Source organism: Cavia porcellus, unplaced genomic scaffold (assembly GCF_034190915.1).
Source record: "Cavia porcellus strain 051 isolate PalLab524CR breed Dunkin Hartley unplaced genomic scaffold, mCavPor4.1 scaffold_25, whole genome shotgun sequence".
NCBI classification, from domain to species: Eukaryota; Metazoa; Chordata; class Mammalia; order Rodentia; family Caviidae; genus Cavia; species Cavia porcellus.
The window spans coordinates 6,307,421-6,333,127 of NW_026947508.1; the positions used below are offsets into that span (position 1 = coordinate 6,307,421).

At 60.4% G+C, this 25,707-nt stretch overlaps 1 protein-coding gene across 5 annotated transcripts in view; it reads right to left on the reverse strand.

Moving 5' to 3' along the window:
* Positions 1 to 787: 787 nt before the first annotated feature.
* The window catches only part of Casz1 (castor zinc finger 1), a 140,632-nt gene continuing 115,712 nt past the window's right edge, over positions 788 to 25,707 (reverse strand). For 4 of the 5 annotated variants that reach the window (XM_063235505.1, XM_063235506.1, XM_063235507.1 and 1 more), the window contains 18 exons: positions 25,081 to 25,569; positions 21,211 to 22,045; positions 20,278 to 20,346; positions 18,901 to 18,991; positions 18,063 to 18,227; positions 16,888 to 17,060; positions 15,879 to 16,741; positions 13,664 to 13,805; positions 13,418 to 13,481; positions 12,222 to 12,376; positions 12,025 to 12,147; positions 10,844 to 11,182; positions 9,254 to 9,452; positions 8,198 to 8,369; positions 6,516 to 6,667; positions 6,261 to 6,402; positions 5,732 to 6,031; positions 788 to 4,015 (listed from right to left, as the gene is read on the reverse strand). In XM_063235505.1, coding sequence (XP_063091575.1) covers positions 2,898 to 4,015; positions 5,732 to 6,031; positions 6,261 to 6,402; positions 6,516 to 6,667; positions 8,198 to 8,369; positions 9,254 to 9,452; positions 10,844 to 11,182; positions 12,025 to 12,147; positions 12,222 to 12,376; positions 13,418 to 13,481; positions 13,664 to 13,805; positions 15,879 to 16,741; positions 16,888 to 17,060; positions 18,063 to 18,227; positions 18,901 to 18,991; positions 20,278 to 20,346; positions 21,211 to 22,045; positions 25,081 to 25,569 — 5,591 coding nt within the window. In that variant the 3' untranslated portion in view covers positions 788 to 2,897. The remainder of the gene's footprint in view (positions 4,016 to 5,731; positions 6,032 to 6,260; positions 6,403 to 6,515; positions 6,668 to 8,197; positions 8,370 to 9,253; positions 9,453 to 10,843; positions 11,183 to 12,024; positions 12,148 to 12,221; positions 12,377 to 13,417; positions 13,482 to 13,663; positions 13,806 to 15,878; positions 16,742 to 16,887; positions 17,061 to 18,062; positions 18,228 to 18,900; positions 18,992 to 20,277; positions 20,347 to 21,210; positions 22,046 to 25,080; positions 25,570 to 25,707) is intronic. The other variant, XM_063235508.1, reaches the window with a different exon arrangement.

The following is a 25,707-nucleotide window of genomic DNA, read 5'->3' on the forward strand; positions in this document are numbered from 1 at the left end:
TGTGTGGGGCTCTTTGGTGGGAAATGACACCAGGCCACTGTTGAGGGCCAAAGGACACCTCTTTGGTCCTGGTGGAGCCCAAGCATACCTGGCCCAATGAGGGACAGGTGTGTGGCAGGAACCCTTCTCATGAGCCCTGCACAAGTGGGCGTGACATTCCCTGGGGCAGGAGTGTGACACGCCAGCAAGATGCACCTCAGGACAGGGATGGGACCACATGTCCCCTCTCTGAGGCCCCGGGCAGCTCCGGCACCTGGAGACAGCAGGACAGGAACAGGCAACCAGGGCCCACAAAGTCCAGGGAATAGGCAAGGCCGCGCCTGGCGGGAGCCCTGCGTCACAGTGCCACCCCGGCCTGTCGTGTGGGCTTGGCCTGGAGGCCGCAGGCCCAGCACTGGGTCCCACGCTGTGTCACCGTGCATTGTGGGCAGCAGCCTTGCCAGCATCCGGATTGGATCTGGGTACCGGGCTTTCCCAGCCCGGGCAGGCCCCTGCAGGAAGGAGCGAGGGGGCCAAAGGGGGCCCAGCCAGGGAAGGACACGGGAGGCCTGGGGCAGCCCTGCCACCCGGCCTGATGCCAGGGAGCGAAGCTGCTCCGTCCCCCGATTCCGCTGCGCTCCACATGGCTGTCCCCTCCCCACTGACATCTGAGGCCCAGCTGAGTCGATGCCAGCTTCCGGGGGGGGGGGTGATTTTAAAAATAAAAGATAACTTGATGGATTTTTTTCCAGTTTTTATTGAGTGAAAATGTCAAACCTTGCATCAGTCATGCAAAAAAAAAATCAAATAAATAAAACACATATATTAAATTTCTAATAGCACTAAATTCAAGTGGAAAAATATTCAGTTCTTAATAACCAGGTGCCGAGGAGACCAGATTCAAGTAATCAGAGCACACGCTGTTCAGTTCGGTTTCACGGTCTGCATTTTTTTTTTGTCTCAAAACCTCTCTATATATCTCTATATATCTATATATGTATATACATATAGATATATACACACATATGTGCATACATATTATTTTATATTTATATATATACACATACATAGTTATAAAACATTAAAAAGAGCATCGGTGGATCAAGCATCGTTTTCCCCACAGAAAGAAAATAAAATTACACATTAAAATCCCAAATGAGCTAGCAATGGCTTATAGTCCTAGTGTGCAATGTGAAGGGGACAGAGGCCGGACTGGGCGCTGTCCGCGTCCTCTCTTTTTTTTTTTTCTTGGTTTTATGCTGCTACATTGAAAAACTTTATTTTTCCTTTACAAAACTCCTTCCACAGACACAGGGTCCCATGGGAGTGTGGAGCCTGCGCCCCGCTCCGCAGCAGCACGGGCACCCACAGAACTCGGGGGGCTCTGGGGAGGGCGTGGGACTCAGCCTACTTCCTGTTGAACTCAGTACACTATGACCACTCCTCCTGCCCTTCCTACTCCTCTCCAGTTGGGATGGGCCTGGCTTTCTGGCTGTGGGTGGCAGAGGGGATACACACACACACACACACCAAAGATAAAAAAGGAAAGGGAGGCTGAGGCAGGAGGGATCGCTGCAAATTCAAGGCCAGCCTAGACTACACAGTGAGTTCAAGGCCAGCCTGAACTACAAAGCAAGACCCTAAAGAAAAAAAAAAAAAAAAAAAAAAGGAAAGAAAGCCATGCCCTGCTAGCAGGATCCCTGGAGAGCTCCGGCCAGGCGCCTCTGGTGACAGCCCTGGCCTGGCCTGTGGCCCCGCCCGGTGCACCTGCAGGTAAGCCTGTGTGAGGCTCGGAAGGCCCCGCCACCCCAGGAAGAGAGATTTTGAAAAGGGGACCAGGTCTGGGTGGGCTGCACCAGCAAAGAAGCACCCCAAACAAAACAAACTGGAACGAGGAGAGCGCCCTACAAAGCCACACAGAACTGAGAGGAAACTCAAATGTTAAATTAATTACGAACTTGGATCAACAGTAAGAGTCTGTTTTTCTTGTCTCTACAAAATTCAAGTTAGAAGCGGGGTCGTGCGGCTCCATCAGTGCTAGTGTGAAGACAGATGGCCTCAGACCGCTAAGGCCTCGAAATCAGCGCCACCCACAACCCCGCGGGGACATTGCACTCGGCTCCCCAACCCCGGGCTGGTCCGGAGGTGGCCCGCCGCGCCCGCCTGCTGTTTACTCTTTTTGTTCTATGGAGAATAATAACCTTTGCAGGAAAATACTGTACAGCTTTCTGGTATCTTTTCCCATTCTGAATATTAAAGCCAAAACAGCCACATCTTTCTGGTCTGCACCACCAGGCTGGCTGAGACCTCGGCCCCAGGTCGCGGGGACACAGCTTCCGCTTTGGGGGTGACTGGAAAACTGCACAGACCTGACCCCAGCCCAGGGGAGGGGACAGTGCGGCAGCTGGGCCCTGGGGCGGGCTGATTCCAGGATTCCCTCCACGTCCCTGCAGTGTCACCCACGCTGGCCACCTCCTGCCCACCCTGCCCTGGGTAAAGGGGCATCTTAGCTGCACTTGGTTGGGGGCCCCTGCTGGAGGCTGCAGGTGCTGGCTGCCCCAGCAACGGGGCGGGTTCCTAGGTGTCCCCGGCAGCCCTGGGTCCTGAGCAGTGGACAGTCTGGCCTGCGCGGTGTGGTGCTGACTATGGGGTCCCCTGACGGGAGCACCTGCGCTTTCCCTGAAGATCCCCGACTGCAGCCATGCAGGGTCCTCGGGCGGCCTAGGCTTCCAGCCGCTGAGCTGTGCGTCTGGCCCGGAGCACCAGGGGTCCCCGCCTCTGTCCTGAGACGGACTCGGGGTCCAGAAGCACCGGCGGGGCGCGGGTACCTCCCCTCCCAGGTCCGGACAAGCGGGTGGGCGGGGGGCTCTGTACAGAGGGCAGCGTCACAGACACAGACGGCAGGGCGACCGTGTGACCTAGGGCGAGGCAGCGGCAGGCGCTGGCCCTGGGGTGCCCAGGGCGGCCAGGGCCGGGGTCTCAGCCCCAGCCTCCGGCAGGGACTCCTCCGAGTCGGTGCGCAGGTCCTCGTCCTCCTCGTCTTCATCCTCGTCCTCATCCTCGTCATCCTCGTTGTCGTCCTCGTCGTCGTCATCCTCGGCCTCCTCCTCCTGCAGCTCCAGCTCCTCCTCCTCGTCCTCCTGGGAGGACTCCCCCGTGGCCTGGATGCCAGCGCCGGCTGGGCCAGGCCCAGCGGGCCCCTCCTTCGGGCCGGGGGCTGCAGCTGTGGCGGCGGGCGGGCCGGGGTCACACGCGTCACCTAGCGCCAGGCCCAGGCCGGCGGCGGCCGCTGACTGCAGGAAGAGCAGGGACCCCCCGGGCTCGGCGCCCAGCGCCAGCGCCCCCTCCAGGCCCCCCGGGGAGGGTGAGGGCGAGGGCGAGGCTGCGGGCGGCTCCCCGCGCTCCTGCTTCTCGTGCTTGCGCTTGTGCGAGTCCATCTGCGACATGCCCACCACCGTGTGGCGGCAGCCGGGGAAGGTGCAGTGGAAGTGCGAGCACTTGAGCTTGTACTTGCAGTCGGGCACCGCGCAGTCGGCGCTCGAGCTGAACTGGCAGAAGCCCGCGGCGCTGATCACGTCCTGCTTGCCGTGGTGCTTGCGGTGCGCCGTGACCTTGGTGCTGTCGGTGCAGCGGAAGCGGCAGCGCAGGCAGTGGAAGTGCGTGCTGGTGCCCGAGAACGGGCAGTCGGCGAAGTGGCAGCTGAGCGAGGCCTTGAAGCGTTTGAAGTCGTCCAGCACCAGGTTGTCCACGCGGTCGTGGTGCTGCGCGTGCTTGTACATGTGCGTGCGCCCGCAGAATTTGTAGCCGCAGTTCTCCCGCGTGCAGTGGTAGTGCGTGACCTTGAGCGAGAATTGGCAGGCCGTGTCCCTGCAGTCTTCGTAGAGGTCGAAGCGCCGGAAGCCCTCCAGCATCATGCCCTCGTCCAGCATCTTGCGTGAGGAGGCCGTCTTCCGCCGCTTGCCAAAGGGCGACATGTCCTCGATGATCCAGAAGCGCTTTTTGGCCCCTGAGGCGGTGGGCATGGAGATGGTGTTCCCTGGGGAGGGTCGCAGGAGGTCAGTGCAGCAGGGCTGCCTGTGGCACCGTGCCCGGTACCACACCACGCGGGCCCCTTCCCACACCGTGGCCAAGCGAGTCCCGGGTTGGCCCTGTCCTCCAGATCTCAGGCCTCCCGGTGCCCCCGACCAGGTCAGCAGGGAGGCCGAGCCGCTTCCTGGCCAGTACGTATGATCAGAATATGAGGGTGCTAATACAAGCCGAAGGGGGATCTAGGTCAGCAGGGTAACTGTCCACGCTGGGCTGGGGCCAGGATGCCATGACACGCCTGCCTCTAACAGGGACAGGTCGGCTGGTTCCCCAGCTGCCCGGCTGCCTAAGGCGCACAGGGGACCTGCCTGCTTGCCACGGGGCTGCACCTCTGTGACCCTCCTTGGCACCAGAACTTTCCCATTTGTTTCTGGTAAAGGGACTTGAACCCAGGGCCTTGCACTGAGCTAAGTCCTCTGTCCTTGTATTCTTTTAACTTTCATTTTCCTTAGTACTGTTTGCAGTATGTAACAATTACATTCATCCCCTTTTTTAGATTTTATTCTGAGACAGGGTCTCACCAAGTCACTAAGGAGCCCAGGCTGAGCCTGAACTTATAATTCTCCTGCCTTAACCTCCCAGAGTGCTGGAATTGTTGGCTTTTGCCACCACGCTTGCTATATTAGAAGGTTCCTTGAGGTCCTCGTTTGGTGTTTTCTGCCCTGAGCTGGACCGAGAGGCCAGGCCTCAGGAGCTAATCATCAGGAAGGTGTGCCTGCCCTCTCTGCCAAAGCTCTGCCCTGGCCCAAGACCACGAAGGGGCTCAGTGGCAAGTGGGGGAACCATCAGTGCCCACCCTGGCCCCAGACTGCTTCCAAGGCACAGAGACCCCGTGGCCAAGGACTCTGGTACCGCTTTTCTGGGAGACACTGGCTGCTAGGCAGAGGCAGCTGGCTCTGACACTGTCCAGAAACTCCAGAGACCCCAGGCTCAGCCTCAGGGCAGGACAGGCATGGCCCTCCCTGGCCTACCTAGAAAGCCCGGCCATCACTCTGCTGTCTATGGGACAGGCCCAGTCGCCTGTCCTTGGCAGATGGGAGAAAAACCTGGGCCAAGGATGTGCTGGGGGTGCTGGAGGGCTCAGGCCTGAAACCCACAGGGACTGACAGGGCCACTGTGCTCCCACGGCCGCAGGGCGCTGTTACCACACCAGCAGCGGAGCTTCCCTGACCTGGTTAGTCATCCCCTGGCACCTGGACCATGTGTGCCTGGGCAGGCGTGAGCTGGAAGGGGGCTGACAGAGAAGCAGACTGGGTGACATCTCCACCCAAGGGCCAAGAGCAGGCAGTGACCCCACAGGGCTGGGGCTCAGGACTCCCCAAACCCAGGCAGGTCCCAGAGGGGCCCTGAGAGCAGCAGAGACAGGCTCCGTCCCGCCCAGGCCCAAGGACATCCACAGGCCACGAGAGGGAGTCTGGTGCGGTTGCTGGGGGCCCTGCCCTTCGCCAAGAAGCAGCAGGTCCTGAGGGAATGAGCCGAGCCTGGGGAGCCGTGCGGGGATGGAGCCGAGCTCTCGGGTGCTTCGCCCTCCGAGGTGCTGGGCCGTCAAGGGCGCAGGGTGGCCCTGCCCTTGGCTCAGCTGGCCGCAGAGAGGGGCCAGGGCCTAGGCTACGACCGGAGGAGCAGGCAGGGGGACAGACACTGTGAGAAGGTGTGTGCGAGTTACCTGCGGCGTCCTGAACTAGGGGGACGTCACTTTTTACTGGAGTTGGACTGGCAGTGATGGGCGGGAAGCTGGGCGGGCTGCTGATGGGGTGGGCCAGGCCCCGGCTGGCTCCCAGGCTGGCACCGAGCAGAGAGTATGAGAGACAGGACGGAGAGAAGAGGCATGGGAGGGTGGGGAGGGCCGGCCGCAGCACGGCCGGGGGGAAGGACGGAGCCAGGGGGGGCTGCGGGGCCCCGCGGGCAGCCTCGTCACCAGCGGCAGCAGGAGGAGGAAGAGGAGGAGGAGGAGGAGCCGGGCAGCCTGGAGAGGTGGAGAAAAGCAGAAAACAAAACAAAACAAAAAGACCAAAACAAAGAAAAAACAAAAAGAACCAAAATGAGAAACCCAATGGCAGAAGCAAGTATGGTGTGAAAACATGTGGACAGATGAGCAGAGAGAGTGCGACACAGATGGGAGGGCAGGGGAGGGGACAGCCCGGGGCCTCGCCCGGGCGGCGGCAGCGGACCTGGGCCGGGCCCACCCCGCTCACCTGCCGCTGTGCTCTCGTTGCCCACCGGCGTGCTGGAGCAGCTCCGGTCCATGGTGGACGACTCGGAGGAGGCGGCGCCCGGGCTGCAGCCCGTGTAGTCCATGCCCTCATCCGTCTCGGCGTCCATCAGGCTTGGCGGGCCCTGAAAGGCAGCGGGGGTCCCTGAGGAAGTCGGCCACGGGATTGGGGCCTGGCCCTCGGCCCGGGAGGGGAGCACGGGCGGCGGGCCGCGCATCCTGGAGGCCCCGTGCTCACCTGGGCCGGGGGCGCGCGGTCGAAGTTCTTCCCCAGCATCCTCCGCATGTGCTTCCGCGCGTGGGAGGTCATCTGGTGCTTGAGCAGGAAGGAGAACTGGCAGCCCTCCCGGATGCAGTGGAAGTGGCTGTTCACCTGGTTGTACTTGCAGCCTGCGGACACAGCCCGCCAGGGGTGAGCCGTCCAGGGGCCGGGGCTCAGCCCCGCGTGTCAGCTCTGTCGTGAGCTGGGGGAGCGGCTGGCCAGGCAGGTGCGTCTCTTCGGGGCCCCAACCCCACCACTCAGCCCCCCAGCCTTGCACAGGAGGTGGCGAGCGGGCCCCAGCCCCGCCTCGTGTCTAGGAGGCCCGAGCTCCAGGGACCTGTCCACACGGTCAGCCACCTCCTGGCAAGCCATGTGTCCCCACACCTCCTCTGGGGGCCTGGGGTGGTGTCTGTGCCCCCAACACTGGCCGCCACAGCTGGCCTCACCTGACCCGCCCACCTCTGCTGCGCTGCGGCCTGAGAACAAACCAAGCAGGCAGGGCTGAAGCAGCATCAGCCAAGGGCAGGTGAAGGCCTGCCCGTTGCCATGGCACCAAGCTGGCCAGGTGTCTCATATCATCCCCCACCTTTGTTTGGTCCCAACTACCACCAAAAACACCCAAAGTTGAGTAAATAATGGCAATTACAAAATCCCCCGACATCTGTAAACTGAGACTCAAGACGCATAGGCCACCCTGTGTTGACACCTGTTGCCATGGTTACCGCCCCTCTCCAGGCCATGCATCCTTTCTGAACTAATACTTGAAGGGAAGGTTCTTTTCCTTTCTTTGCTGGCAACTGACTCGGACTATCTCACCCTTCACCTCTGGAGGGGCCAGCTCCCCCAGGACCCTGCTGCCATGACCACAGGCCGCAGCAGGCTTGGCCTGCAGCCTGGGGCCTCTGCCTGTCTGCCCCACCTGCCCTCCAGGTTCCAGTTATTCCCGGGAGATTCCGGGCCCACATCTGCAGGCTTATAACTGTGGCTCCCTCCTGAGGCAGAGGGTGGGCTGTGCCCTCTGCCCGCTGACCCTTGAGCTCTCTGCCCAGGAGAGCCAGAGGCGGACCAGCGAGCTCAGCAGCAGCAGGGTGGACCCCGAGGCATCTGCTGCCGAGCTCAGGGCTCCCCGTGGCCTCTTCCTCACACACTTGTGGCCACTGCCTTCCGGAGTCCCCTGCCCGCCACTAGCTGAGCACACGAGGTATTGACTGTCCCCAGCAGGTTTCCAGCACCAAGCCCAGGCCAGCACACACCAGACAACCAATCCTAGCGGCCACTACACTGTCGCCACCCGCCCCAGTCAGCAGCAGCGCACAGCTGCTCCTCAGTCAGTAACTGCAGGATGAGTGGGGGAGTGGATGGCTCATTTTGGACAAAAACCTCATAATTAAAGCCAGGGAAAGGACCCCTGGATGAGCAATGTCTAGAACCCCCAGGCTGACCTGCATGGCCTCGCGGAAAGGGAAAGAGAGCTGAGCAGTGAGGCCCAGGACATCTGCCTTGGCTAGAGAGGCACTCCCAGGGTGTTTGGGCTTGAACACTTTGTGAGTCTGTGACCTCTTTAACAAACCATGGTGTCAGAGGCGGGAGGACACAGGTGCCACTGGTCAGCAGGGCCCAGGGGTCTAAGCCACAGTCCCCGCCCTGGCCGTAAGTACCTAGCCGGCCACACTCCTCGCGCTTGGTGAAGTACTTGAACCCATTGGCCGCCCGCCGCTCAGCCTTCTCATGCTTCTTTATGTGCCACGGCAGCTTGGTGGTGATGTTGGTCACAAAATAGCAGCCGGTCCGGAGGCAATGGTAGTGCCCGCGCATCCGGAACTCGCAGTGCTGCAGGGAAACACAGCAGGCTCAGGACAGGTGGAGAATTCCTGAGCTTCTGCCGTGCAGGCCTCAGGCTGTGCAGGCCTTTGGTACTGTGTTCTTCCTCTTTCAGAATCAGAAAGCACAATTGTGTACAGATCTTTCATATGTTAAAAGGCAGTTTATCCCTTTTGCCATGTTACTCAAACATGGTAAAACTCAACTAAGCCCTCACTAATGTCACACTCAGAGCAGACATCACTAATCTATTTTCATTCTTCCCATATGCCAACCTAGGCAGACATCACTAATCAATCCACCCACACACTCTTCCCTATATGGACAGATCTAGACAGACATCACTAATTCACACTAGCACTCTGTGTGCCCAGACCTAGGCAGACATAATTAATCCATCCTAGCAGTCTTCCCTGCAAACCTAGACTCAGAACAGACATTAGTAATGTATCCCGGCAGTCTTTTCTGCACACTCAGACTTTTACTCCAGCTCCTCAGGTAGTCCTTGCCAGTCGAGGGAGTAGGCCTTTTAAACCTGTCCTTCCTGTCTGGGTCTGGACAATTCTATCCCTTTATTTATCCACGAGCCTGTTTAAAAATTCTGGGTGTCTGGGGAAAGGGCCATAGCTAATGCTGGGAGAGGCAGGAAGGATGTCACCTGCCCAGTTAGCCACCCGGTGGGGGTCTGGACTGAATGACAGACCTCAACAACGTGACACCAATCTGGTTCCCGACCCAGAGTCCACTGGGAACCCAGGGGCAGACAGTGTCCTTTCTAGAGTCTGGTAGAAGCCAATTTAAGAAGGGTGTGAAAAGCAGAGTCTCTGCCAGGAGGAGCCTGTGCTGGGCCCTGTGCCTCCCCTGCCCGGCCACCCTCTGCCCGCCACGCTGACCTGGTTGGGACAGAGACACTGCAGGGAATAGTAAGCGAACTGGTCTCGCACGTTCACCAGGCTGTTGTTGGGGTTGATGTGGTCCAGGCAGTGGGACTCAGCCTTGCCGGAGGTCTTGCAGACATACTTGCAGTTCCCAAAGAGACAATGGAAGTGGAACTTGTTGGCGTACTTGCAGTCCGTGGCGAGGCAAGGATCACTGGAAGGAAACCATAGCCCAGAAGGTCATTGGCATTTCCAAGCCCTCCCTACTGGTGTCCTGACTTTACCTGGATTGGGGTTCACTCTTCATTCACCAGTGGTACAATCAAGAGGAATGGCCCTGGACTAGGTCTCCTGCTCAACAGGCCAATTTAGCTGGAGACTACAGATCCCAGCATGCATTCCTGCCTCCTTTTAGGCACTTGGCCTGGTGCATAGGGATTGCGATGTGCAGGGTGCCCAGAGCATTGCATGCTGGGACATGTAGTTTCCACGGCCACACCTCGAGATTACAGATAAGAGTGGCTGCAATAACTTCTTGGATGTGAAAATAAGGATGGTGCTGCCAGCCCTGGCAGGGTGCCCGCGAGGGCCTGGCTGGCCTGGCACTGCCTTGGATGTGGCTGACTGACAGCCTGCAGATGGGTGCACAGCCCTACCAGGAAGCGCTGCTGCTGTGGGACCTCAGCAAGTAGGGACGTGTGCCTGGTGTCAGCCCTGCTGAGGCGCACAGCTGCTAGGGCTCCGGGTCATCTGAGGCCTGGGCACCCTCCCACTCGGAGCGCCCAGGAGCCAGGGTGGCAGGGCTGGTGGCAGGGGTGTGGGGAAGTGCTGGGACTGCTTGAGAGGGGGCAGGAGGACTTGGGCCTCCAGCCTCCTGTCCTGGTTGTCAGCACTGCAGTGCCTGGATGGTAGACCCATTGTGGGCCCTCTGCTCAGGCCCCAAAAGCTAAGGGGCTGCCACTTTGCGGGGGGAAGCGAAGAGGGACAGAGAGGCAGTCTGGTCCTCTTCTATGCCATAGGCCCAGTCCCAGGAGCTCAGAGAGGGAGGACAGCTGCCACTCAGGCGGTATAAATAATCCAATTTATTACTTTTATTGAGAACAGGAAGCCACACACATTACGATACAAAGTCACCGTTCTCGCCGCAAGGAGCCACCACCATTCTGTGAGGAAAGTCCCTTCCAGAGCCCCTGCGGGTGGGCACCAGCCCGGAGGGGCCTCACCCCTTCGCCCGCACCCATGGCTTCCACACCCTGCAGACTCAGCCTGGGTGTGAGCCCCAGAGGAACCCAGCAAGGGCGCCGGGAAGGGCCCAGAAACCAGCCCTGCCTACCCTGGTGGGGCCTTGTGGGGTCGTGGTGGCCCCGACCCGGCCGGAGCAGTGACCACTATGCCAATGTTCCCACCTGCCAGCTGCTAAGGAGCAGAAAGTGAGGCGTGGGCAGCCGCATCTTTGGCTAGGAGGACGTGGCCTGGTGGCCACCTCTCAGAGGCTGGGGACAGCCAGTGCTGACTGCAGGTGAGGAGCAGGGCCTCCTCGCTGCCCCTGCTACACCCACTCCCGAGACACACAGGGACCAGGTGCCCGCTCCTCGAGGGACTCACTTCTCCTGGAACTGGAGGAATCCGGGTTTGACCTGGGGCTTGGCGTTCTCTAGAGAAGTCGTCGCCAAGGGTGAGGCGGGCAGGTGAGGCACTGACGCGGGCATCTGAGGCATCTGGGGTATGGCGGAAGCCAGCTGCTTCCAGGCGAGCAGGGTGGGGGTGGAGGGCACCGAGGCCGAGTTGGGAGTGGGCCCTTCCAAAGAAGACCCCGGGACTGTGGTGCCAGTGGGTGCCGGAGGGGACGCGGGTGCCAGGGGAGGCTTGGTCTCGGCGGCAGAGGCTGGGAAAGAAGCCTCTGCATTGCCTTTCGCTGCTCCTCCCTCTGTCCGGAAGTGGAAGCTGGGGACAAAAGGGGGTGTCTGAGGTAGGGGTAGGGGGCGCCCGCTGACAGGTCTGCCCTTCCCTGGCTGCACTGCCCCTGTCTCATCCCAGGCCGAGGGTCCAGCATCCCTCCCCGTTCCCAGCACAGGCTCAGCATGTCTCCCAGGGTCTGCCAGACAGGACTTGAGAAAAATGGCTGTGTCCTCCAGTTCTGCACCAGGGATTCCCTCCTGGCCTCCGCTCCTGGCCCTGACTATCACTTCCTTCCTGTGACCTGCTCGTGTCCCAAGCTTCTGCACTTAGGTGTGTGTGCCTGTGTGCATGTGTGTGTGTGTCCCCAGGCCCTGCCTAGTGTCTGCTCTTCCTCAGAGCCTGCCCTGGGGTTCACAGGTTCTGCAGGCTCTCCCCAGGTGGGGACCAGCAGCTGGGGACGCCTGCGGGGGGCTGACCGGTACCCGGGAGCCACCCGTTCCACAGGTTGTCAGGTTCTGAAAACCAGCCTTTGCACTGGCCCCTTTCTAATTCCACACGATTTACACACTCAGCTCCGTATGTAGGTCAAAGGGAACCTAAAGATGCCACGTGAGGCTGGAGAGGCCGTGGCCTGCCCTAGGTCTGAGCTGAGCCTCTCCGGTGGGACTTCAGCCCCTTCTGGCCACTCTGCAAGGGCATTTGTGGCCAGGTTGCAGTCTCTGCCTGGCCCGGCACCACAGTGGCCAGTGCTCAGGGCCTCACGTAGGGTCTGGGCCAGGGCTGGGCCTGTGGCGGCGGCTTGTGGAGTCTGGAGCTCAGCATGCAGTCCTGCTTGGAGGGGCTGCTGGGGCCTCGCTGGGCCCTGGGGCCCGGGGACCCCCACTCACTTTGCGTGCTTGATGGCCCCGTCCAGGGTGCTGAAGAGCGCGCCACACTCCTCCACCACACAGTGGAAGTGGGCCTTGTGCAGAAAGTCACACTGGGCGTCACAGAAGTCCTTGGTACCGAACCTGGCGGGAGCAGCCAGCCGGTTAGAGGAAGGGCCGGGGTGGGCAGGCCGGGCTCCCGCAGGCTCCAGCCTCACCTGCGGAGGTACGCCTTCCAGGGCTCCGACAGCTTCTCCTGAACCAGCGCCTTCATGGCCTTGCCCAGGAAGGGCGAGGGCTCCACCGTGGGGCTCCCATCTGCTTCCACCTTGATGTTCAGCAGGCCGCCGAGCCCGGGGTTGCCCTGAGACATCTGTGGCGACAGAAGCTGAACTTGGGGCAGGAGGACCCCTGGACAGACCTGCCCCAGCACGGCTGGTCTGAAGGGCTCGGCCTGCCGGGCCGAGGGAGAGGCAGGGCCCCGCTTCCCATGCAGCCCCTGCGCCGCAGGAGCTGCCGTTCGAGCCGGGTGCTCCCGGGCAGGCGCAGCGCAGCCTGTCTCCCCCAGACTTTAGGCTCCCTGCTTATTTTCCTGCCAGAAGATTTTCAAAAGAAGTGCAGGAGGAGGAGGAGTGGGGGGAACCCCTATGAATTCCTGGAGAACAAGAGAAGGCACACAAAGGAGCAGGGAGCCAGGGAGGGGGGCGAGGCTGCGGGGCGGGGCAGCACCCCAAGGAGACCAGGAGGACAGGCGGAGAGGGAAGGCGGGTGCCAGGGCCTGGGTCGCCGGGCATCGAGCCCATGTGCCCGGCCAGGACCCAGCCTGGAGGCCCAGCCCTCTTCAAGCCAGTCACTTGTGTACAGTAACCAAATTAATCTTGCCGCAGTCAAATTTATCATGTGAAGGGGAAAAATATATTTGAGATGATATATAATTTACAAAGACCCTGCATTATTTAAAATAAATATTCTGGAGCGACCTCTCTGGGAGGCGTCCGAGACCATTAGTCAACCCGAAAAGTGGAAATTGATGGTCGGCTCCCACTTTAGTCTCCTGCCCCCACCCCACCCCTTTTTAAACAAACCAAAAAATAAGATATAAAATAAATAAATAACATTAATAACTGAGGGCAAGGGAAGTTAGAAGGCTCTGGAAAAGCTTTTTGGAGCCCTCCATCTGAAGGGAAAAAAAAGGTGTCAGAAGCTGGAATATATTTCTTCAGCCAGTTCATTAAATTAATTTGTAAGCAGTGGCTCTGAAATTATATTCGATGAAAAATGGCCTCAAAATTTAAATGGTACAAACTCATCTTATTAGAAGGAAAACATTAAAAAACAAACACATCCCCCACCCCCAGCACAGCTTTAATTTCTCCGGATGGGGGACGGGAGGCGTGTGATGGATGGCTCTTACCTTATTCATAAGCGAGGATAAAAGAGATGAATTGGCTGGGACTGCGTGGCCATTTGATTCATTACTGGAACACACAAGCCAAGGGGCTTCGGCTCAGATGTCGGGGTACCGAGTCCAGCAGTCCACCCTTCCCGGCCACGCCAGGGCTCCAGTGTGGCCTGTTGCCACCAACCCAAAGGGAGGTCGAGCCGCCCGACCCAGCCCTGGGCCCAGCTCTGGGGGTGCTGCCACGTGGCCTCGCCTCACCTGGGCTCCTTCACAGTCAGGTCAAGACTGCGGTCCTGGGCAGCCTCGTGTGGGCCCGGGGCACCAGCGCTGTCCCCGCTGCAGGGCTCCTGCTTCACCTGGGCTGGGGGGAACCTGGCGGGGGCGGCCGGCTGCCCACTTCCTGCAGGGAAGGGGAGGGAGAAGAAGGTGGGCTTAGAGGGGCTGAGGCTTCTGGAACATCAGTTCCCCCCTGGGGAGGGATGCATCCGGGCGGGCCAGGGGCCCCCGAGGAGCCCTAGCTGCTGGTCAGCGATTCTCCCCACTGACGTGATCACTTGCGACGCTTACCCCTGTGTGGCAATTCTTCAAGTGATAATTATTGCAAAATTATGTCAAAGTTGTCCTGGCTCAGGGCCTCCTGGAGGAGGAGGGCGGGAGGCTGGGGCCCTTCATTTCCTCCACCAACTGTCACAGTCGATTTGTGGGGCTGCCGCTTAAGCTTTTATTAAAGACTCTGTTAATGCTGAGGGAAAGTGGCAGATCTGGACTGGGAGCGGCCGCCTGGTCCCTGGCCCGCTGTTGCTGTTGCCGGGCGACGGCCCTGCCTCGCACTGAGCATGCCCGGGGAGGCCTCTGCTGTGTCAGGGCCGCGGGGGCCACGGCCAATCAGACTGTGACCTCGCGTCAAGCTGTCCGGGGCAGGGACTCAGGCCCACCCCTGCGGACAGGACAGGCGGGCTAGGCTGCGTCCAAGGGGAGCGGGGCGGGAAGAGGCTGCCAGAGGCCAAGTGGGGCAGGGGCGAAGGAAGTTGCTGACGGGAGTGTGTCCCGAGCCTTGCTCCACAATCCCCAAGTGACTGAAATATTAATTTGCCCCCAGGCGCTACAGCTGACAGAGAGCTGCTTCACAGACAGCAAGTGCCATTTTATTAAAAATAAAGGCAACATCCCCTCCCCTTCCTCTGACCTTTCTTTTTGGGGAAGGAGATTTGTCTAAGGGAAAGAAGTACTTGACAGTCTGGCCGCCGAGCCCAGGTGGCTCTGGAGCAGGTGCTGCCCTCCTGCAGCCCTCAGTGTGGGCCCCAGGCCAGGTCCCCTCCAGCTCCTGGAGCAGACGCTGGGTCCTCCCGACTGCCCCCTGAGGGGACATGAGCGGCCCTCTGGAGGCCGCACTCCAGCAGGTCCTGAAGTCACTGGTCCCTTGTGCCCAGGAAAGTGGGCCCAGCATAGGCAGCCTGGAGAGGCGGGGACCCTCTGTCCCGGCTGCTTCCAAGACAGTCTCTGAGGGAGCCGAGCCTCGGTGTTGACTTTACTGCTTGTAGCTGTGGCCTGGGGACAGAGCGTCCTCCCTGCCCCAGCAGCTCCACAGGGCAGGGCTTCTGTTTGTCCTCTTGCCTGTGTCCCCAGCACAGCTCACTGTTAGCCCTCAGGGAGCACCCAGCAAGTGGCCCTGGACAATTACCAGTGGTTGTTGAATGAATGAATGAAATGAGCCACATCCAAGGCTGAAGTCTTCACAAAGACCAACTAATGCTTATTAGCTAGATGGGGAAGCCAAGGGAGAGGAGGAGGGAAAGGAAGAGCTAAGTCAGACAGATAGCAGGGGGAAGCAGGAAGAAAGTGAGAGGGAGGGTGAGGGAGGGAGAGAGAGGCACCAGGGGAGCTGCCGCACAGGGAGCTGGTGCGAGCCCTGAGGTGCAACTGTGCCCAGCCTCACATGGTACCACTGCCAGGGGGCTACTTCATCACACTAGCCAGTTTCAAACAGCTACAGCTGGTGGCTGCCAATGCTGACAGTGCAGAGCAAAAAGTTCTTAGGCCTAGAAAGTTCTACCAGGGAAGAGCCCAGAGGGGCTCCCTAGGCGAGACAAGCAGCCACCCTGCCACTGGGCCAGACTTGTCCTATTCCGAGTCAGCTGCAGGAGATGGAGGGTGGAGAGAACAGGTCTTTTTGGGACCTATCAGTGATGGGAGGGGTCCCGGGCACCTCTGGAGCTAGGGACTCTTACCCTGCTTCAGGGAAAACAGAGGGAGAACATCTGGTGGCATTTTGGCCAGAGGTAGGCGCACCAAAGAGGAGATAAAAAGGACAGAGGCAGAGACCAGGCAAAGAAGGGGCCTGGCTGGTGGGAGACCAGGGTGCTCGGCCCTGACGGACAACCGTTCCCACACTCCCCTGCTCTGCAGCCTGGGCCCGGGCAGCTACTGGGGTCGACAGGGTGCCTGCTTCCTGGGCAGCGCCCAGCCTGCTCACCTGAGTCAAAGGTGGCAGAGGGCTTGAGGGCGGCCGCAGCCAGTCTGGCCATCATGGGCGAGATGAGGCCTTTGCTTGCAGAGATCCTCTCCATGATGGAGGCAGGGGCCACTGGCACAGAGGTGGCAGCTACCGGGGCCGAATCTCCAGCTCCGGAGGCCACCAGAGCAGGCGTGTCAGGGGCTGCCGAGGCCGCTGCCCCTGATGACATGGCACCCAGGAGGCCGGGGGCACCCACGGGCAGGGAAGTGCTCCCCCTTCCAGGAAGCAGGGGGAAATAGGGCGCGGTGGTGGGCAGCCCAGAGTTGGAGAGGGCCAGGGCCAGTGGGATGGAGCCAGGCAGGCCCTGGGGCAGCAGCCCCGAGACCTTGCTGTTGGGAGGCTTGGTGGCGCTGGGCATGGCCTCGGTGGCGGTGGTGGCGGTGGCGGCGGCGGCGGCGGCGGCAGCCAGGGACGCGGAGGACTGCTGGCTGGTGGGGGAGGCGCTGAGGCTGGAGTTCTTGCTGCTCAGGGCAGAGAAGTCAACCAGGTCGTCGTTGCTGGACTCCTCGTGCTCCGTGTCCTTGGCGCCCAGCAGCGAGGGCGGCAGCCCCAGCACGCCGGAGGAGCGGACGTGGCGGCGCTCGTGCTTGCGCTTGTGGGAGGTCATCTGGCTGGTGGAGGTGAAGGTGAAGCCGCAGCCGGCGCGGATGCAGTGGAAGTGGTTGGTGGCCTTGCTGTACACGCAGCCCTCGTACTTGCACTCCTCGTACTTGTAGAACTTCTTGAAGCCGTCCTTGGCATAGGCGTCGTCCTTGATGTGGTAGCTCTTGTGCTTCTCGATGTCACACTTGTTCTTGAAGGTGAATGTGCAGCCGGGGCGCCTGGAGGGGACGTTGCAAGCTGTCATGGGACCTCACCCCCAGGTGGTCCGCTGGGCCAACGGCCACGGCTGGACTAAGCCAGGGCCTCTGGCCCCAGGTGCCTGCCCCTGCCCTCCCCCAGCAGGAGCCCCGTGCCGCCTGCCTACCTGCAGTGGAAGTGCGTGGTTTTCTGTCCGTAGAACTGGCAGTCAGCCGTGCCGCAGTCCTCGGTGGCTCGGAAGCGCTGGAAGCCATCGTTGATGAGCTGTGTATTTTTCTTGTGGAAGTTCTCGTGCGTCATCACGTCGGACGTGCTTGTGTACACCTTGTTACAGCCCACCTGTGCGGGCCAGACCACAGTCAGGGAGCTGAGGCTCAGTACTGCTGGGTGACGTCAGAGCTCTGGGAGTGGCTGGAGCCGCAGGGTCTCAACTCAGGGATGTGCCACCTCTAACCCTCCACGGCCGCCTGTCCCCTGAGGCCCTGAAGCAGAGCTTCTGAAACAACCCCCAGGCCACCTAGGGAGGGACCAGGACCTGCCCGAACTGAGGGCTGAGTGTTCTCAGACTCCACACTCTTGGGGACCAAGCGAGGGAGCCCCACTTGGCAAGGGTTGAGCTTTGCATCCCAGTCTGTAGCACTATGGCTGAAGCCCTTGGGGGTGGGCAGGGGCTGAACCTTGGAGGTCACCTTTAGCTCAGTGACTTGCTCAGTGGATGGCTCCCGGGCACAGGGCCCTCCCACCCACCGCAGCTGGGCCAGGCAGGCAACGTTGCCATATTGAGTAAAAAGCAGTGGCTTCTAGCACCCTTGACGGCTGGGCTGTGCCAGTGTCTGCACCATCTCAGGCCCAAAGGGTGGCCCCCCTCTCCTCTCGCCCAGGTTGCTCCACAGGGCCATAACAACCCCTGACAAATATGAGGGGGGCGCGGAGGCTGCTATTTGCAACCCAAAGTTGCTCCTCTTGGGTCTGACACCTTGAAAAAGCCCAGACTCTACATGGCATTAAAACAGAGAATTAAACAAAAACCTCCTCAGGAATCATTTGCAATGCTGCTCTTGGTGTTAAAGCCTGAAAAATGTTAGTCTGTATAAACAGCTCACTGAATTTCCCCCATACCAAGTATGGCCACGGGGAAGGCCCCGCCCTGGCCACCAGATGCTGCCCTTGCCTGAGCCCCTGGACTCGCAGCTCTCCCGGCACCTCTGGCCCAGGCCAGGAGAAAGGGAGACTTTTGGTCTACCAGGGCCTTGCCCCAGAGTGAGGGGCTATGGGGAGGGCGTATGCTAGAGTACGCTGCCTGGGCCCTCGGGCGTGGTGCTGGGAGCGGGGCGGTGGCACCTGCATGCAGTGGTAGTGGGTGCTCTTTCCATTGAGGTGGCAGCCGTGGTAGTAGACGCTGCAGTCGTCCAGGGGGCTGAAGCGCATGAAGCCGTGCTGCAGGGAGTTGTCGCGCTTCTTGTGCATGTTGTAGTGCCGGATCACATCCTGCTTACTCGTGAACCTCTGCCAGGAGACAGCGCCCAGTTGGCAGGAGCCCTGGCCCTAAACTCGAGTGCCAAGAGTGCCTGGACCAGGGGCTGGCACCGGGGCCCCTCGGGTCACCCTATAAATAAGCCCTCCTCAGGGCTGAGGCTGCCCAGCTAGTTCTAGGCACGCTGACCCTTGGCTGGCAGAACTTCAAGGGCCAGGGAACCACAGACCCTTCCCTGACCTCTCCCTGGGCTCCCAACAGCCAGATCTGGAGCATCAAGTTGCTGGGTGGGCCCTGATGGCCAGCACTCTGAGGGGAAACAGTGTGTCCTGCCCAGAGCTCCTGTGGGCGATGCCAGGCTGAGCTCCCTGGAGACAGAGGGAGTGGTGTCTGCAAACTGCCCCACACTGCCTCTTGGCTAGCTCTGTACTTTCCACCTGAACCTCAACTTTTCACCATGAAAATGGGGAAAACACAACTTTGGAAGGCTCTGGAGTGCTGGTCAGCTAATGTCCACAGGCTGCCTGGAACAGGCCTTGGTTTACTCTAGACTGCAAGGCAAGGGACCCAGAATGACCATCCCCAGCACGCTGACCACTGCGGACCTGATCGGCTTGCGATGGCTCACCAGGAATCAGCACCCCCACCCCACATCCGACAAGAGGCCCCGTGCTGTGCTGGCGGGGGGAGGGTTGCACCCCTTACCTGGTAGTTGCACTCGGGGTCTAGGCAGTGGTAGTGCTCGCGGTACTGGTAGGCGCAGTGGATGTGGCCGCAGTGCTGACTTCCTGAGAACCTGAAGAGACACAGGTGGGTCAGGCTCCTCACTGGGTGACAGCCCTGGGGATGGCTCTTCCCACACCTCAAATGTGTGCTGCTGAGGTTCGGAGGGTCTGGGTGGGGACATGAGGGGACAGGCAATGTGGCAGAGGCCTGGGGATGCAGGGGCCAGTGACAGCTTTCTGTGTTCCAGCATCTGCTCGGGGGCGAGTGCCAGGTCAGATAAAGGCCTGGCGCCAAGTTGGGAGGAGACCCGCAGCCCCGGGCAGTCCAGTGGCCTTCGTCCAGGTTGTGCCCTGATCAACGCCCCACCTTTCCAGCTGCAGCCGGGGAAGGGACCCAGGCTGGCTCTGCCCAGGGCTCTGTTACTGAGAGGTATTAAAGGGCTCTCTCTGTTCTGGGCTTTTCCTGACACTTGAAACGGTCCAGAGTTATGAATTTTTAAAGCACGGCATCTGTTTGGCTTCCTGTGGTAGGGAGCTCACTCTCCAGCCAAATGCATGACCAAGAGCCCCACGCTGCGGGACCCCAGCGGCCTCCCAAAACAGGGAGGGTCCCTCGCAGCCCAACACTGCTGGGGGTGGATCCCCCACCGGTCTCAGGGAGAGGAAACCGTGCGCGCGTCAGAGAAGGTGCCTCTGGCCCCTCCACAGATGACGCAAGGCAGGAGAGGGGAGGAGCCCAGCGTAAGGGGGGAACCACTGCAAATAGACACTGCAACTGAAGCTGCCAAAAGGGCCATCTGCTGAGGCACTACTACTAATGACAGCAATGATAATAAAGAGCAGAGGGCTGGGGAGGCAGAGAGACTGAGAGGGGCTGCGGACAGGCAGGTGCCCCGGGCACGGGCTCTACGCGCTGCCTGCCACACCCCGACCTCCAGAGGACCCACGTTGGGGATACTGAGAGGGGTAATCCCACTGCTCTCGGGATGGAAATGGGGCTCTCATGTCAGGTACAAGCAGGGCCTTGCTGGGGAGACACCAGGGCACCAAGTCAGAAGGGGCTGCCCCCACCCTTCTCAGTCTTGACACCTGCCCAGGGCTCCACGGGAGGGCTTGGCCCAGGCCCTCGGGCTCCTCACACAGGGCAGCCCCGCCTGGGAACAAGCTGCCGAAGGGCAGTGCGGCCTGGCTCAGTGAAGGGCAGGTCTGCAATGGGCTCTCGGCGTGGTGAGAGCAAGCGGGAGCAGAGAGGGCAGAGCCTTGCCTTCCTGGTGGGCAGCGTGTGTCTGTCCCTCATCCTGGGCATCCCTGGCTCCCCCCACCTTTCCTGCACACAGCCTCCTCCCCAGGGGCCTACCTGGCAATATATTTCTGGTAAATGTTTACATCTTCGGTGACAGCTGGTTTATCTGTGGGCAATCCATTCCTGGTGAGACACACAGGGCACAGCCAATTAGCAGACGGGGGTGGCCTCTGCCCCAGCAGCTTCTGGTGGGCAGCTCTGCCCTGGGCCCTAGCCCTTCTCTCCTTGACTATGCAGGTTTTTTGAGCCCTCGGAGTGGGACTGGCAAAGTCCCCAGGCAGAAGGCCAGCACAGGCTCAGTTAGCCCAACTCTGATGCAGGCTGGAAGGCCAGGCTTAGTGTCCACCAGGGCAGAAGCCTCCAAAGCCAGAGCCCAGTACCTCAGCACTGAGCGGGGAGCAGCAGGCACCCAGGGAAGGAACACAGGAGCAGGAGGGTGGCCCTCAGCAAGACGGAAGCATCTTACCCCCTCGTGCCACCCCCCAGCAGGAGGGTGCAGCCTGCGTCCACCTCAGGGCCCTATGCTTCCACTGCTGCAGTGCAGGAAGGGGTCTGGGCAAAGGTCTCGCTCAGTGGCCCAGGGCCCAGGCCATGGACCTGGGCATCCCTATGGCGGGCTGTCTTTGCCAACCACAGCCTGCACCATTCTTGTGGCAGCACGGCATGGGGGTCAATGGTGGCCCTTGATGTGCATGTTAGCAAAAGAGAGGTCCACACCGATGCCTGGGTGTGTAACAGTGTGTGGGAGAATCTGGGGAGACGAGTTGTGTGCAAGCAGAGGCACGCAAGAAAGTGCAGTTCCCGGTCACTGTGTGTGTGCATGTGCGTGTGTAAGCATGTGCCCAGGAGTCTGGCATGAGTGTCCAGGTGCACAGGGGTGGGGGATGTGCCCACTCCCGTGAACACTACAGGAAAGGAGCAGGCCTCTCAGGAGCACCCAGTCCTGCCCCGGGGCTTGGGTGGCAACAGAAGCGGGGAGCACCTTACTTGACGGTGGAGACGGTCCCCGTGGTGATGGAGTCTGTTTTGGAGAAGGTAGACTTAAGGTACTCGGGAGCGTTGAAGGACAGTGAGGCGGGTGGCTCGGGCCCCGGCCCGGGGGCACTAGGAGCGCTGGGCACACTGGCGAGGGGTGCAGGAGCCAGGCTGGGGGTGGGCGGAACCTTGGCAGGGCCGGGCTTCTGGATGCCCCGGACATCATACTTGGAGGGGCGCCCCACCTTGCCTGTCTTGAAGGCGATGGCCCCGCCCATGTCAGGGCTGCCCTCCCCGGGTTTGAAGAGGTGCAAGTACTTGACGTTCTCCAGGTCATACTTGGATGGCTTCTTGTAGGTGCTCCCGTTCTGGGGCCGCAGGTTCTCGCCCGTCTTCAGCTTTTGGATGAAGAAGTCGTACTTGGAGGCACGGGCTACTAGGTTCTGCATCTGGACGCTGCTGTGTGATGGCAGGGGCAGGATGGTGGCCTTGGTCTCCAGGTGGGTGGTGTTGCTAGGCAACCGCAGGCTGGGCAGGGGACCCACCACCTCCTTGCCCGCCCGCTCCTCCGTCTTGGTGCTGTGGGCTGGCCAGGAGAGCTGCTCCCCGGCCTTGAGCTTGCGGATGTACTCCTCGTACTTGGAGAACCGTGCCCGCTTGCTGAGGGCGTCCTCTGCGGTGGGCAGCATGGAGGAAGTGGCCGCCTCGGGGGTGGAGCCTGCATGCAACTTCTCGAAGCTGATCTTCCTGGCCAGCTCGTCCCTTGTGTTCTGGTCATCATAGCCAAACATGCCAAGGAACTCGGTCATGGTGGAGGCTGCATAGTCCCGCAGTGAGGAGGCCTCTCCTATGGGGGCGGAGAGAGGCGGGTCACCTCTGGGAAGGGACAGAGCCCCCACGCATGGAAGGAGGGGACACACATGGGGAGGGGCAGAGCAGGACATGATCTATGGACATTTGGCTCACTTGTTAGGTTTTACGACTCTTAAATTAATTTGTTTTAAAAAAAAGTAATTAATACTGGGGTAAAATAAAACGAGTTCATCAATGCCAGGAAAATCAATTTCCTAAATGTTCTGGCCGATGGCTTTTCAGTACATTAAACAAAGTTTCATAAATGTCTCCACTCTCTTGCCTTGGCCTAATATGAAAGAGAAGTCATCTCCCTGGAAGTGAGGCCAGATCCCAGCCTGCCTCCGAGGCAGGGGCCGACCCCGGGGCCAGGGAACAGGTAGGGGCGTGGGCGGTGGATGGACAGTCAGGAGGGGGTAGGGGTGAGGAAGATGGGGGGTGGGGGTGGGCCTGCTGGGGAACCTTCTGTGACCCTCACAAATGGGTCTCCAGGGCTTGTCCAAGGCACTCCATCGTCTGGCCTCCTAGTCTCTACCACAGAGCCGGTCAGGGACAGGGACTATGTGGGTGTGGCACCCAGATTTAGGCATGGCCCCTCCAGCCAAGATTCATATTGTGGACAACCTGGGGAGTGGGTGACCCAGGAGCTCAGGACTGGGCTACAGCAAGCCTGGCCCTGGTGGACCCAGCCACCTCCCACAGGCCATAGCCAGGGCCCATGAAGAAGCTGGTGACCTTTGCTGGGGGCACACACATTTCCTCTCACGTACAATGACACATGCACACACTCGTATATGCACGCCCTCAAACACACATTCACACACATGCACTCTCACATGCCACGCGCATATCCAGGTGATCAAAACATACAATGGAAATTTAAGTTTAAAAAACTTATTACAGCAAAAAGCACAGTGCCAAGTGTATTCAGAGTGAGGGGAGAATTTAGAGTGGGATTAAGAGCAATGTGTCTTTCACTGTAATAGTTTTTAAGAAGGTAAAACATTTACCATAATTTCTGATCTGCACATACATACACGCACACTCATGTACAGACACACCCATGCTTAGACTCACAAGGAGGTCTCCTTGGCCGCTTCCTGTCAATTCTGCAGACACACATGGGCACAACCCCCACATGCCGGGGCACAGCAGATGCGTGGTCCCCCACGCTCATGTGCTGGGCACGCTCACTCCTCCACTAAGCCATGCCTCACACTCACTGGGGCTCTACTCCAAATCAGGGTTGGGCGTCCTCAGGCCAGAGATGCCTACACAACCCAGGTGACACCAGGCTTTCTCCTCTCCACAGAGGTCTGTCCTGGTGTCCCAGGCTGGGGGTCCTAACAGCACAACCAAGAGAAGACATGGCACGAGGGGCTCCTCCTGATGTCACCCAGGCTTCAGAGTAGGGGCGAGAAACCCAAAAGGGTGCAGAAGGAGTGACCCTGAGCTTCTGGGGAGGGAGCAGTCCTGGGGGCAATTGGGACCCCACCAGGTGAGGAGAGCACGGCTGAGCAGAGTGACTCCAGGAATGGACAGCCGGCTGTGGTCCTGGCAGAGCGGGCGGGACAGCTCAGCCACTGCCTTGAGCTCCAGCCCCACAGGTTGGGGGCCCAGTCCGGGAGGAGTGGGCTCTGGCTGTTCCATGCAGTGGCTCAGGGACCAGGAAAAGGGGCTAAAAATAGCTGGAGGCAGCTGAGCCCTCACTATATATGGCAGAGAAACCGAAGGCTCTGAAGGGCAGGCAGCTTCGAGCAGGGAGGGGGCTGAATGGGGGTCCCTGAGACAGCCCAGAGTTCTGGAGCCCCAAGGCCAAGGCAAGTGGCCTGGCAGCGGGGCTGGCCACCTGGCTCAAATACTCAGGGTTGAGGGGCAAGGCCTAAGGCCATGGGCCAGGGCCAGCCCTATCCCTGCGCCAGGCAACCCCCATCCCTGCTCCGGAAAGGGAAGGGGCAGGAGGTGAGGCCTGGTCCCCCACCTCACCACGGGAGGAGCTGGGTGTGCGGGAGTATTGAAGGGACAGTGGTCCTTGCCAGGGTCCCCCTCTTCTCCTCGGGCCCAGCACAATCACCTTGTGTCTGGCAACAGCAAGGGCTTTTCCTATCAGAGGAAACTGAAGGTCACACTTTTCCTCATTGATCTTGCAATGTTTGTTAATTACTCTGTCACTGATGTGGCGAAGGATAATTAAACAGCTCTGTTTATATCTTATATGCATAATTATGTGGCTGTGCAGGGCTCCCCGCACAGGGAGGAGATGCGCCCCTTGCTGCAGGGGGAAGGGGACAGGGGAGCAGGCAGGGAGGCACAGGGCTCCAGGCACAAGGCTGGGAAGGAGGCTGGGGGCTGAAGCAAAGGCTCTGGCCCCCAGCTCCAGTCCTGGTGGGGACCCCTGCCCACCAGCCCACCGCCTTGAAGCAGAAAGCTCCAGGCTGCCTCAAGTCCTAAGCACGAGGAAACACTGGAGAAGCCGAGCCTGCGTCTTCTCCTGGGAAAACCAACCAGAGGACCGAGTCCTGTGATTGGGTGGGACAGGATCTGCTGGCTGGGCCAGGCCAGCCTGGTGGCCCAGCAAGGTCCTGCTTGGGAGGGCCTGGAGGCAGGGTCCAGGGGAGCAGCAGAGAAAGACGTGAGAACAAAGCCTCGTAGAACTCCCTAGAGAGAGGATGGGGGCACAGAGTTCCTGGGGTTCACCTGGCCTCTGGCCTCCCTCTGCTCCCACACTCGAGGCCAGGTTCTGTGACTCCACGACTGGCTCATCCCTCTGCAGCTGGAAAATACCCGCCCACCCGCCACCTGTGCAGTCGTTGGTCCATCTGTACTCCCCCCTCCACCGGCTATTTCTTGAACACTCACTGCGGGAAGCTGCTTCTTTGTCACTCTGCGCCCTGCTCCCTGGGAGTCCTCGCGGGTTTGGGCTCAGCAGAGAGACGGGGAGAGTCCCCTGGACACACTGCCCCCACCCACCTCCCAGAGTGCTGCGCCCTTTCCCAGGCAGCAGCCTCTACTGCAAGGCCGAACACCCACCTGAGGCCTGCTTGGCACTGGGGCCACTGTCGTCCTTTGAGGCTGCCCCATCTGAGTCCTTCTCCTCGAGGCCACCCCCCTCTTTGGAGGGCTCTTCTGCATGGTCTTCCTCATCGCTGCAGGCCTGAGGCTGGACCATGTAGACACCCTCAGGTGGCAGCTCCAGGCCCTCTCGGGGGATTCGCCCCAACAGGGGCACGGGTGCTGGCTCCTCGCTGTACTCCCCGTTGACCCACTTTTCGATCACCGCCCGCCTCTTGTCTTCTTCGCTGCGGGGGGCCCGAGCCACCCCCGACTCGGGACCACTGCGCTCCTTGTCTCGGGGCCGCAGGGGGCTGCCCTCGGCCTGGGAGCCGGCCTCTGCGCCCTTCTCCACCACCACCTGGCGGCTCAGCTTGGCACAGATGGCGTTGAGCTTCAGGCCACCTTTGCGCTTGGCCGCCATCGCGGGCTTTCCTGCAGGTGGGTCAGGGCACCGGGTGCCTTCAGCTGCAGGGACGGAAGGGCAGGAGGTGAGAGGCCTGCGGCTGCACACAACTGCCCCAAGCAGACCATGTCCCCAAGCCGCAGGCCGCCCGGATTGACCACAGTTTTAGCAAACTGCCCTGGTGCCGCCTAGCATGTGCT